This window comes from Exophiala viscosa (assembly GCF_022695815.1).
Source record: "Exophiala viscosa unplaced genomic scaffold EDD37scaffold_1, whole genome shotgun sequence".
Classification (NCBI taxonomy): Eukaryota; Fungi; Ascomycota; class Eurotiomycetes; order Chaetothyriales; family Herpotrichiellaceae; genus Exophiala; species Exophiala viscosa.
In genome coordinates, this window is record NW_026944353.1 from 2,351,225 (window position 1) to 2,364,454 (window position 13,230).

The window sequence follows — 13,230 nt, forward strand, 5'->3', positions numbered from 1 at the left end:
CGTATAAGGCTCCTCGTCAGCCACACACGGACACCTCGTATTCATTAGCCGATGCGAGAATAATAAACAAAGGCCGCAACAATGACATCATTATGCGAATCCGACTTTCGCATCTTCAAGCCAACATCATTTTCTGTCCGCGCGGCCGGCCAACCGTGTACAGTCAGCCGTGAGCATCCAGGGCAGGGCGGACATGCTGATGAAGCCGGCGCGAGGCGGCCTTCCGAAAGTGTCGGAACGAAATAAAGCCTACATGTTGAACGATTCCGATAGCGAGTGCGAAGCGCGGCATGAGCTTACGACAATGGTCAGCCCTATCCCCATTACTAACAATGCCTGAACCTCAACCTCAACCTCAGCCGGCTGGGAGCGGCGGCCGGGAGCGGAAATAAACGAAGTAGCCGCGCTCGCATGTTCAGGCCGCAGAACAGACAACAGAGCCTCCAGCATTAGTCAACGCCCCTGCAATGGACTGCGTAAGCAAATGCCAAAAGCCATTCCAGGGCAAGCCTTGCCAAAGTATACTGGCGGTCGTATGCACCGCAATGCAATGCAGATTGCGACGGCAACGCTGACCTCTTTCCCGCTGAAATGGTTGCCCGAACGAGCCGTTTACTCGAACAAGGGTCGCTCTCACCACTCATATTGGTCTAGACCTGCGTGAAGTGAGGTACACCTCGCATCTCAAACCATGTTGGATTACGCACGTTATGTCGAGTTGCAATCCGCTTTCTCAAGGACGTCCGCTACGATCAGAGTATACTGCTATGACTGCTGATGCTTATTCATGTCTTGCTCACTCTGTCAAGCTACTCTTCGCTCGAGCACACGAGTACCACGGTACCATGCCGAGGTTGGCTATACCAAATGTTACTTCGCGGTCAAAGCAGCGTTAGTACTCCGTAACCATGACATAGTACTACCACATTGAAGCCTGCACATACTACTTAGCGATTGCCTACGTACGAGATAGACTTGAAGCTAATTTTGGGAGTTAGCTCGGAAGACTGTGTGAAGTGGCACTACCACATGAATCGCCCTATGTCAGCAAAATCCTCTTTCTCCCGGACCGGATAGAGCGGTCAAAGTCCCCTCGAAAAGGACCAGATTCCCCTGGACAAAGACCTGGCTCAGCCTTGACGTCTCTCGTCTGCATCATCCAAATCAAGTATTCGTTGCGTCGGCGGAGATCTCGATCGTGCTGCAAGGCCCTGTCAGGGCCCAGGTCGTTCCACGGTAAAACATCCAGTATAGTCCAGGATGACGGACGTCGTTAGAATACGATAACAATCAATTCTCAACACAGCCGAGCATTCCGACGTCAGTCCAGGCCTGCCAGGACATCTGACAGACACCACACAGAGGGGTAGTGAAAGCCCAACTTCAAAGACGTCGTAAATCCCCATCCATCCAAGCAAGTAGAGTCGCTGAGGGGTGACACCACTTGTAAGCACAGGTAGTTCCTAGGAGTGTTAAGTAATGCTCGGGCGATCGTGACGAGCACGATGATGAAATGCCCATGCTAGCACACTTGTAGGACAGCGTAGTGCCAAACTTCTCCGCAGCGGGAACCCAACCGAAGTTGACGTCCCTGAATACCTTGGTATCGGCGCATCATGCAGGGTAGACGCCTGGAGGGATACCCTACCAAACGGTGATTCAACATCGAGGAAATCAATCGAGAAAATCTCCGATGCCCTCCCTGCCTCCCATCGGAAGGGCAATCCGTCTTCACATCTCGGCATCTTCGATGCTGCTTGTCCTCGCTTAATCGAACCCCTCCAGAGCCCTTCCGCGGGCAAAGGCTCTCAAGGAAAATAATCACGCGCATGAAACTAGCAAGGAAAGTGAGAGGGACGTTTTTGACAGCACAAAGACGAAATATCATTCTTGTACGATTCCATTGGTCCAGCAGAAGGAGCCCACAGCACGCTTCCGACATATGTTCGCTCAATAGCATTATCCAGCCAATGCAAACCTCCCCAGGTGTTCGTACAGTCTATCCTCAGAAAGAAAGACCCCCATAATCCCATGATTATACAATGTCGAAAAGGCATCGCTATACCGGAATTGGTACCCATTTCTTTTGCGCCTTTGTTGTGATGCCGAATGATCAAAAACTCCTCCCCTGAAATCATATTTTCCCCGTCATTTTCGTCATCGTCATCGCTGACCTCAGCCCCTGCGTGCGTAGTAAAGAAAAATGCTTGATCAGCTCGAAAGCGATAATCCCACTCCGGATATCATCATGAAACAGTAATCTGCAGCCCGGAGCCATGATGTGACAATGCTCAGAATATGACACAAAGTTGTGATCACTTCTGATTTTTGCGCTTTTGCTTGCCAACCCAGTCCACGTCAGGATGCACCACGCGCATATGTCGTGTAAGAGCATCATTGCGTGAGAATGTTTTTTCTTCCGTACACAAATGACATCGGACCTTTTGCTTCCGACCATTGTGAATAGTATCTTCGTGCCGGGTCAGATCGTAAGGCCGAGAGAAAATCGAGTTGCAAGGCTTGCCGGTGCTTGGGTTGATTCTGTCACAGCGATGTGGTCCAGCTTGCGAGTTACGCAAAGACAGATTCGGTGATGCAGATCCTGCTGGTGATGTCTGCCGGTGACCCTCTCTCTTGTGCTTTTGGAGTTTGGCTGGAGAATCAAACCGTTCGTGACATCCATGGTACGTGCATGAGTAAGTGCCCGAATCGGATGAAGTGCCCTGCTGTGGCCGCTGTACCGGGTGTTGTTGCTGCTGGGGCACGGCTTGCGGTTGTGACCGAGGTTGAGGCTGGCTCTTGTAGGTAGACTGTTGACTCGAAGGTTCCGATGGTCCTTCTTCGTTGGTCGACTCCATGGAAAGCATGTGAGCCGGGAATTCGGGAGTCACGTCTTGCAGTGCTGCCTGGTTGTTGTGCTGAGTAGACTGATCGACAAAAGCATATTGCTGTGGCGTCGACATATTCGGAGCGTAAAAGCTTGAGAGATTCAACGGTGTTCTCCGGGCGTCGAACATAGGGTTAGTCTGTTCAGGCGCGAACAGTGGTGCCGCGTGATCATCGACATCGTGCTCGTCCAACATTAGCTCCTTAGGCGATATGGACGTCCGCTGCTTTTGTAAAGTCGCTGGTGGGTGCGGTCGCTGCATCGGGGCAGGCATACCGTACGGCGAACTCTGTCGGAATGGTGACTTGTCGCGCGGGTCTGATGTGGGCGAGCTTGTTCTCAAGTGATCTTGAGTCGCCGCTTGAAGTCTGTCTGCCATCATATTTTGCCGATGCGACGACATAGCCATCCTTTGCATATTCTGTTGTTGAGCCGTGGAATATGACATTGGGAAACTCTGGTCTGGAAAGACATCTTGTAGTGATTGCTGATACGCAGCGGTAGGGTAGCCTGCTTCGTACTGTAAGTAGCTGAACATTTGATCTTCGTCGCTGAAATGCTCACCATAGACATTCTTCTCATCATACTCTGGCTCATAACTTGTATGCGGTGTCGCGGGAGAGTTGTGACTCATCGTCGAGACAGACTGGGGCGCAGACATTGCGTATGACGCGCGGTCGTCGCCGCCTGTCGATTGTATCCTTCTCATGTCGACGGCACCATAGTTTGTGGGGAACATCATTGCTGAATCTGACTTCGCGGTATGTGGAGTTTGAGTGTAGTCGAAATCGTAGGAGGGTGAGAAGTTTGAGTCGGAGGTGGCAACAATGTGTGGATATATGTTGTTGTGGTTAAGAGGCGAGGGCGGCCCCAGGGAGGTGACCGAAGACCCCGATGAGCCTCTTTTATGAAATCTCTGATCTTGGAAATTCTTCGGCAGCGCACTCAGGTATGCCCCTGTGTTGTATCCTTCGTTCCACCCTCCTACCGCGGCAGGATGAGCAAGCATGGAGGGTTGTGTGGTAGCGGAAGTCGTCGAGGGCGTGGACTGCTGGATGCGAACGCTAGGACTGCTTTGTTTCGTCGTCGACTGGCTGTTCATCAATCGAGTTCGGGTAGTATGCGATCGAGGCGAACGGAGAGGCGAAGAGTGACTCTTGTAGAATGTCTTCTATACTGTAAAGGTGCGGCGTTTGTCGTGGCTTGGTAATAGAGTAGGAGGTAACTCGGTGTGAGTGAGTATAGGTGGATTCGAAACAGTAAGGTATATCCTCAAGAGGAAGTGGGTGGCAAATGTATATAAGAAGGAGATAGGTATTTGAACAGCCGGACCAACACGGACACGCTGACGAAAGATGGAGGTGGAAGTGGGTGGAATGGTGATCTAGTGAGTATTTGGGAGAAGACTGGGAAGTATTGGAACGGATATATCGGTCAGGGCGCGGAATGGGATGAATATGAACCCCGGGTGTTCCTTTCCTCTTTCTCTTTGGTTCAATATTAGGTCGAGCTTTTTTTCCCTTTAATGCAGCGTTGCAGAGGACAGAAAGAGGCAGTGGTAGTGTGAAGGTTGCGTCGGAACTGGACAAAGATGTTGAGAATGCACCCGCGGGCCCTGCAGGGAAAATCGAGGATGACCGCACTTGAGTAGGATGACGTAGACGAAGGCTTCAGGGTTTGGCCAGGATCAAGGGTCGCGATGTCATGGGTCGCTCTTTTGGGCCGGCTCGGCAATACGTTGGACAAGGTGATCTGGAAAATTCAGGGTCCGAGATGGTCTGCGGCCTTTTTTGGGGCGTGCAAAGACCAAGACTTTCGATCTCTCCGGCACTGAGATTTGGCTCTTATGGGCGCTTTGACCGAGGGTTCAGTCTCAGGGCTCTTCGTACGGCCTTTGCGGGCTGCACCTGCCTAGAATTGATTGCAAGTCATCACTCAATCGCTCCTTGTGTACTCACCTCAGCTTGGTTGTTCACCCGTCTTTTCGCTTCGGTGTCACTGTCGAGCCGAGTGATCCCAGGCTTCCATAGATTGATGCCAAAGCCAGGTGAAAACAATTGGGCCGGACTCACCGTTGTCAGAAAAGTCTAACGGGCTTTGCATCGGCCCATCTGCGCAACGATTGATGTGGTTGTTGATGGATGCTTCAACTGCCGTGCGTATGCGAGTTCAGGTGGAAGGGCGAGACCGTGCAAAAGAGAGAAGCGAAAAAGCACAAAGGGATTCGTCCTTCCTCTTGGCGGATTAGTTTTTACCCGTCCAATCATTGAGTCGTCTACCTGTGGCTGTGCAGGTTCTATCCAATCAAATCGAGTCGATTGACTTTTCGGTGACGACAATCCGAGTCCTTCCGAAGATTAAGCTTCCGCGGGCATTTCTCGCGCGACACTCGATGATTCTACTACTACCGTGGTAGTGGTATATGCCTCATTAGACAGCCCTGTGTGCAACAGAAGCACAAATTGAATCTAGGCTTCCTGCAAGATCCCGTTTGGTGTTCATGTCTGTTTAACTTAATCCTCCATTTTTTACATTGATACTTATGCGACCCCTGTTTCCGTCGGTTTATACATGCCGTCGGTTCATGAAAATGGTAGTTGGGTCACTGCTGCTCCTGTCCCGCCGTCTCCCCGGACTGACATAGAGACGGACGGATTTAGACGAGCATCGGTAACCTCAACATGTTTCAAGTGCACAGATCAACGCAATACGGATCCGAGCCCTCCTCGCATCCGTCTCGTATCGATGCGCACAGCCTGCCTTGCTGTTCATCAATCCATAGCCTTGTCACGGCTCGATGCTTGTGAGTGGTAGGACTGCCTTGCCGAAGTCTGTTTTTCACACCTACTTCAGGCTGGTTACTCGATACGGTCAAAGATCGGCCACGACTATTCTCGTATAGAAGTGGATGCGATTGTTAATCTAAACTTGGACGTTTCGTAAGTCTGCTTCTGATGAGACAAGTGGACAATGTCCTGCATTCGACCATGTGTTGGAGGCCGGCCAGCTGCATTAGGTCTGATCATCCAATTTAGCCAGAATACGTGCCAGCATGCCCAATCAACTCACGCATGGATATTCTTCTAGAACATGAGATCGTCCGCACTAAAATGCAGAATGCAGGAACGTGCCGAGCTGCCGTCGCATTAGGATTCCGGGCGTCCTTGGCTTGCGCGTGGGCTTGCTAGGGCTGGAAATTTTGTGCTGGGCATGCCCAATTTAGGCGTCCCCCGGCCGACATGCATGCAGATGGCACCTGCAAGGAAAATTCTTGTTGGGGGAGGAGAGCACCCATTATGTCATCGGCTATAGTCGGATGTCGCCCATTTTCCGATTTCTCGAGTATTGCATATTGCATGCGCCACTAACTCGAACTGGCAGCCATAACCAGCAACTCGTATACGATTCATGTCGAATGCTGCAATGCTGAAAACTTGACTAAAATTTTCTTCCTTCTAGTGCTGGTGTCCCTCGTCGGGAAGGATGTGCGCCAGAAGCACATTCCCAGGTATCGGCCATCGCCGTGATGGACAACACTTTCGACGAACCGGACGACCAGTTGCCCGAAGGCTTGCTCGAAGCCAGCTCTCTCCAGTCACAGCCGTCGAATGACTCTCAAGCGATCTACAGCAGAGCATCTTGTACAGCCACAATCTGTGGTTGATTGGACGGCATTTTCAGCTTGGATGGGCACATCTAAATGGTCTTTCGTGGTGCACCGCCACATACGTCCTGGGTCATGCACTGGATGTTCTTTCGTAGGCTGTGGATAGTCGTGCTTTGTGTTTGTCCGGGGAAAGGTTCGTCGTCGACTGCTTGGCAGCAGACGCAAGCTGAACTTCGTTCAATACTCGAGTGGCGCAACATGCTTCCCGCTGTTCCCAGCAGCCGAAGCCATGCCATGTGGTCGCCAGACTCCGCACAGTTCTTTATACAGTGGGGTGCTGGCTTTGGCTGGCAGTCAACCGCCGAATGTGTACTCGTAACTATGCCCCGGAAACTCTCGCATTGCATGAAGACACTACTGTGTTGGGAAGTCCATTCCGTCATCAAAGCCTTGTTCAGCTGCATGGCCTAATTGACTGCTGTGTAGCATGCTCAACTAGGTGATCTGACGGGTATTTCAGTTGCCGAGCCTGCTGCAAGTAGGTTTTACAACGTCGTCCTTACGCAAAAGCTGAATATTGCATCTTTGAGAGAGTTTCATTTCCGGCGTTCACCTGTCAGAGTTCATTACCGATTGATGCTTGACCGGGCCCCTAATGCTTGTTTGGTGGCTCGGATTCTTGTTGAGGTACGATGTGTCAGCTGTATGCTTGTCGCATCATTTGCCGGTAAAGGCAGTTATGCTGCAAAATCTTGCGAGCTAGGTTCGGGCATGCGTGCTGTTTGATTTCAGCTGTGCATGGAGTCCTTCGGTGATATGTTGGTAACACAATGTCCAGTGGAGGTCAACCCATAAGCACGTCAAGAAATCAGGGCAGTGAGGCTGGGGATGCAGATAGCTGGAAACCATCGCCACAAATACTTGATAGGTGAATAAGAGGTTTAGCCCAGTCTCCTCTCATCCTTCTCCAGCAGTCTACTCATCCACCTTCGGTCATGGTGATGTCTACGGCGGTACCAAAGCATCTGGATCTACTGAACCTTTCAGAGCTTGCATGTGACTGCTTGCGAACGGAAGTTGTGACGGCCAACATACCTAGGGCGGCTGAATTGGTCGGTAGTTCCAGCTCATGATGCATGAAGCTGGCCGGCATGTTGGCGACTGAGGTCTTTTAGACAACCACCAAGCGCTCTCGACGTGCCATTGGAAAACCTCTGGTGTCATCATGAATAACGGTCCGAATACTTGAAGAATGAGTTTATCTGTATCCTTGTGCGCTGTTGGGAGGAGTTTCTCAGACGTTGATGTTGGTCTTGAAAAGTGCTCGTTTTATCGGGCCAATTATATAATAATTATATTCGGCATTTCTCCAGCAACGTCGAAACAACAACACCACCACGTTCACTTCTTGGTGCATCAGCGAGAGCTCGCTTGCAAGATTGCTTTTCTTCTCGCTCAAGCATGAATGAGTCTACGAGACTGATGAGTGGCTACATAGTCAAATGGCGAGACACACCACGAGAATGATTGGGAAATTGATGGCCGGAAGGGCCATGCGACCATTCACCCTCCCATAATCTCAACGACCATGGACAACATCACTGTTTCAAAGATCCAACAGCGAATCGACCTTATCATGGACTCGGCCGGTCACAATGTCAGCCAATGGGTAGACATCTCATGCCATTATCCCCCACGCATGGAGTTTTCCGTAGGCCCAACTAATGAAGTCGGTTGGCACGAGTCATCGAGCTTGCAACGAGGCTGAAAACAAGATTGTAATCACTATACCGATTTACGCTATGAAAAACCACTTGTCGCGGAGTGCGGACATGCAAGCCCCCATCCATCGTGGTGAGTTCTGCAATCGATGCTCGACAAGGCAGGTAATCCCTGCGACGAGCACACGCATCCTCATGCTTGTCCAGAGCCCTTCTGGCTGCTCAAATATATCCCACTGGCGGAAATGGCCTGACTCCCCTTACTATACGCTTCGCATGCTTGAGAACACGCAACTTCGTCCAACACAATGGCGAGTCCGCCACCAGCAACGATGTGACATCGCAGAACCTACCCACATAGGGTCGACTGACAGTCGAGAAGGAGGCGGTAGAACGGCATTGTCAAGCGTCCGCTTCTGCCGTCGCGGAGCTTTGCCACAGCAGACTCAATGCCTCATGCCACATGAGCTACCTGAGTCACTGCATCCGCCCAATTGAGTGTCGGGATTGGAGCAACAAAAACAGGCTGCAGCCACTGTATCGAGCACGAAGAAGTGGTGTGAGAATCATTTTGGCATGATTTCGAAGGACCGGAATGGGTGCCTGCAGCGCAGGAAAAGTGCCCAGGCTGAAATGGTAACGATGCACTCCAGTCCAGGCGATTCTAAGTGTGAAATCCACCACGCACAGAGACACTACTAGAATGGCTTGGGTGACAGTGCAGAACGCGATTGTTTTGATACAGATCCGCACTACGACGACAACGACGACGCATGCCTCCAGGAGGAGAAGCGTTCTAGGATACATCAAATTTCAAGGTAGGGAGAATTAAGGGAAGACAAGTGTGCTTCGAAATGTTTATTTCATGTTGATGCTGATGCTTCTGTCGCTGCTCAGCTCATTTATCAACGCCGACCAGGCTGATTGATCTCTTGTGCCTGTATTGATACATCAAAGCACATCATTGGATTTGCCATCCCATCATAACCGTGAATGACCCTTGTGCAACCCCATTGAGAACCCATTGCATGACCAACCACTCCGAAACTCAAAGCAAAAAGGAGACCACCATGCCATGGAAGATGGCAGACATGAGAAGCCAGAATGTCGTGATGTGAATTTGGAGGTTGAGTTGTTTAACCACCGAAACCTGGATCCGGTTAGTCAAGGAGCAGACAATGAAGACAGAAGAATGCATACCATAAAGGGTACGGCCTTGTCTCTTGAGAGCATAGACGACGTCGAGAGATGTGACAGTCTTTCGCTTGGCGCTGGAGAAGATATCAGCACAAGCCCACAGAATGTTGTTTGCAGGTTACTCACTGCTCAGTGTATGTGACGGCATCACGAATGACACCCTCAAGGAAGGTCTTCAAGACACCACGGGTCTCTTCGTAGATCATGGCTGAGATACGCTTGACACCACCACGACGAGCGAGACGTCGAATAGCGGGCTTGGTGATACCTTGGATGTTGTCACGCAAGATCTTTCGGTGGCGCTTGGCACCGCCCTTTCCGAGACCCTTGCCACCTTTGCCGCGTCCAGTCATGATGATGGATTGAAGATGAAGATGAAGTTTGGAAGTGTATGAGTTGGAGTGGTATGAAGATGGATGGTTGTAGACGTTGGAATGGAATAGAAGGAACTTTGATTGGGGAGAAGTGGGAATGGGGGGAGACTTATGCACCCCGGCAGTGCCTGCCAGATCAGCCCGGGCTGCCCAGATCAGAGCCAATCAAAATTCAGCACTGACTGCCCGTGATCATGCCGTCACTGCAGCTGATAGACCATTGATCCAGTGATCTCTCGGCCAAAATGACTCAGAGAACTTGATCTTGACACAGGAGGATAGAACGAGATCAGGGGATTATTTGCATACTAACATTACAATTATCAGAGTATTATCGATATTGATGCTGGGGATTGTCTGGTACAGGCTGTGATGGTTGATGTTTGATGTGGTACGCCAAGTGGTGGACTAAGCACGCCAGATCACGGGTCCGGGCTAGTGGGCGCCATCAGTTTGGGTGCAATTCTGAATCACTGCCAAAAGCACCCACCAAAACTTGATCATTTGGCAGTCTTGATCTGAGAACAATTATTTTGGTTGATTTTGATGCGGCAATTGCGAATCATTCGATCCCCCTTGACTCACTGCCGGATCAGATCACGCCAAGCTGCTGCCTTCCCTTCGTCTTCTCTACAAATACCCTCTCCCACCCCCCACTTCCACCACTCGTCTTTCTTCTCTTATCAGCCTCACTCATCATCCATCAATCCATCAACACATCTTCATCCATCCATCTACAAGTCATTAGCCATGGCTCGTACCAAGCAAACCGCTCGTAAATCCACTGGTAAGAATTGACTCTGACCCTCATCGCCGCTTATCATCGTCGCTGACTTCATTCTCTAGGTGGCAAGGCCCCAAGAAAGCAGCTTGCCTCCAAGGCCGCTCGCAAGTCCGCACCATCCACCGGAGGTGTCAAGAAGCCTCACAGATACAAGCCTGGTACCGTTGCTCTCCGTGAGATCCGTCGCTACCAGAAGTCGACTGAGCTCCTGATCCGGTTCGTCACCTTCAGATCCCTTGCCGTCACTTGAACATCAGCTAACAAACAAAACAGCAAGCTTCCCTTCCAGCGTCTCGTCCGTGAGATCGCCCAAGACTTCAAGTCCGACTTGCGATTCCAGTCCTCTGCCATCGGCGCTCTCCAGGAGTCCGTTGAGGCTTACCTCGTCTCCCTCTTCGAGGACACCAACTTGTGCGCCATCCATGCCAAGCGTGTCACCATCCAGTCCAAGGACATCCAGCTTGCTCGTCGTCTCCGTGGTGAGCGATCTTAGATGACAACATGAGTCACCAACATCACAATGACAATCATCAATGATGGTTCTACTGCTCTTGGGATTGTTGGCAAGACCTAAATGGTTACGGGGGTTTTCATGATGAGTTGCAATGGCGAAACGGAATGATATTCACAATGGGCTGTACTGCTTTAACACAATGATCATGGGGGTCATGGGGGCTTGGGCGTTTCTGCTTGTACATCAGCCATCAAGCCAGTCAGACAGACATGACATGGCCGAAGCAGAAGACGCCACGATCAAATAGACGTTGACAAATCCAAATCACGTCCACATCCTGAACAACTGTATTCTTCTTTACTTCCTTAAACCTGTTTTTGTGCTGTAGAAGATCCTCTCAGCTGCGCAGCGATTTGATTCTTGGGTTGTGTTGTGCCTGCATGTGCTGATCATTTAGCTTACCTGGGGCCCGGAGCTACAAATCTAGGGCGTTGGCAGGTGTCGGACCTGACTTTTACAGGGGCGAGGGCGCCTAAATGTCCCGAACCAGAGATGCCTAACTAAAATGGCGTCAACTCGGGTTGGTGAGGGACCTGCAGCCGATCACGGCGGTAACCTTGCATTCCGACATGCGGACTCATGCCGCGTATATCTACGTGAGTGACTCTTCCTAAAAGATGAGGTCGACATTCTCCGCTATGGCGGCTATGCGATGATGATAGCATTGTACAGGGCACCGATCAAGTTTGGTGCCAGATCGCCATGGCTACGGCTACCTAGATCGCGACCTCAACACGGCCAGCGAAACACCAGCAATTCCACGCCGGCCAAAGACTCAACAAACGCTGCAAAGCAGGACAAACTCCCACCCCATACTCCATATGAAATACCCGTGGAAGGGGCGAAGGCAGAACCAGTCGACATTCCCATCCAACTATGGTATCATCGATTGGGGCCGGTGTCGACGTTCTTCAGATGGTTTCACCGCACACAGGAGAAGAGACCTCACGCCGTGCAAGTAAGCATGACTTTGATCACTTACTTGTGCGGTGACCTTTCAGCGCAAGAGATTGGAGGGGAACCGTACGATGGCAAGAGGACTTTACGAATGCTCACAATTGGAGCCATTGCTTCTATACCAGGGTACAAATGGTAGGTGATGGTTGTGGGCTTTTCAGCCGGACATGCTGCAAAAGCAGGAATTGCAAAGTGCTGACGATGGCATCCAGGTTTCTCTTCTTGGGCAGGAACTTCAACTTCCAGTCCAAAGTCGCGTCCATCGCTACGAAAGTCGCGGTCAACCAGGCCGTCTTCACGCCTATCTTTAACAGCTACTTCTTCGGCATGCAGGCTCTTCTAACAGGCGAAGGGCCCTCGGGAGTCATTACACGAATCAAAGCCACTGTCCCTACGAGCATTGTCAACTCGCTGAAGTTGTGGCCTGCAGTCACGGCTTTCAGCTTCTGGGTTATTCCGCACCAGTATAGATTCATGTTCTCAGGCATATTTGCGGTCGCGTGGCAGACATATTTGAGTTTCTTGAACAGAAAAGAAGAGAAGATCGAGTTGGCTACAGACTCAATGCTCAGGCCGGTCATTCCTGAGGGTAAAGTGGTGAAATGATGAGCCGGATGATTCAAAGCAAAGGACTGAAGATCTGGGCTCTGCGACCGAGTAGGCACATCGCGTGTGTCTCCTTCGGTCCTTGGACGACGCCTCACGGGATTCACCCAGAATACTCAAAAGGTCGTGGAAGGACTGCAAATGGGCGCAGTTTGAGCTGCGACGATGTACAGATGAGCATTCGCACATAGAGGGCATGGCTGCAGGAATGGGGACGGATTGCGATAGAACCATCTGCTCGAACCAGAAAGTCTACAACATAGAGATATAGAATGGAAATGATTGTGGAACTACAAATGCATTGGATCTCATGCTCCCTTAGCATATATTTTTTGGCAGGCGAATTCGGCGCACTTGGAAAAGGTTCCGCGACACGTCCAGAGCGACCGGGAATCAGGCAGAAGCACCATAGCTTCAGGCACAACGCGATCGAAAGCCATGGCGCTACTTCTGCCTGTCATATTCCACATGATGAGTTCGGTCGGGCGAAGGTGCTTCATTCACTGCGCTGGTGTGGTGAACTTCAAGGGATTGAATGAATCATGAAGCTTAGAACGCCACTATCGGCCCTTGATACCAACTC

The 13,230-nt window shown here is 50.9% G+C and overlaps 4 protein-coding genes across 4 annotated transcripts; 2 read left to right on the plus strand and 2 right to left on the minus strand.

The window, feature by feature from the left end:
* Nucleotides 1-2,315: 2,315 nt before the first annotated feature.
* EDD37DRAFT_645042 (26S proteasome regulatory subunit N4) lies at nt 2,316-3,896 on the minus strand (the record flags this gene model as incomplete). The annotated part of the gene is made up of 1 exon (XM_062817589.1): nt 2,316-3,896. The coding sequence occupies one exon, from the start codon at nt 3,894-3,896 to the stop codon at nt 2,316-2,318; it is 1,581 nt and encodes a 526-aa protein (XP_062675173.1).
* A 5,111-nt stretch (nt 3,897-9,007) lies between these two features.
* EDD37DRAFT_616606 (histone-fold-containing protein) lies at nt 9,008-9,865 on the minus strand. Its single transcript, XM_062815674.1, has 3 exons — nt 9,539-9,865; nt 9,416-9,486; nt 9,008-9,365 (listed from the first exon to the last, which is right to left on the minus strand). Exons 1-3 carry the CDS (start codon nt 9,763-9,765, stop codon nt 9,352-9,354), a joined length of 312 nt encoding a protein of 103 aa, XP_062675174.1. The 5' UTR covers nt 9,766-9,865; the 3' UTR covers nt 9,008-9,351.
* Nucleotides 9,866-10,464: 599 nt separating this feature from the next.
* EDD37DRAFT_616607 (histone cluster 1, H3g protein) lies at nt 10,465-11,366 on the plus strand. The gene is made up of 3 exons (XM_062815675.1): nt 10,465-10,573; nt 10,633-10,786; nt 10,844-11,366. The coding sequence occupies exons 1-3, from the start codon at nt 10,537-10,539 to the stop codon at nt 11,061-11,063; spliced, it is 411 nt and encodes a 136-aa protein (XP_062675175.1). The 5' UTR covers nt 10,465-10,536; the 3' UTR covers nt 11,064-11,366.
* EDD37DRAFT_616609 (uncharacterized protein) lies at nt 11,289-12,944 on the plus strand. Its single transcript, XM_062815676.1, has 2 exons — nt 11,289-12,176; nt 12,254-12,944. The coding sequence occupies exons 1-2, from the start codon at nt 11,737-11,739 to the stop codon at nt 12,645-12,647; spliced, it is 834 nt and encodes a 277-aa protein (XP_062675176.1). The 5' UTR covers nt 11,289-11,736; the 3' UTR covers nt 12,648-12,944.
* Nucleotides 12,945-13,230: the final 286 nt, after the last annotated feature.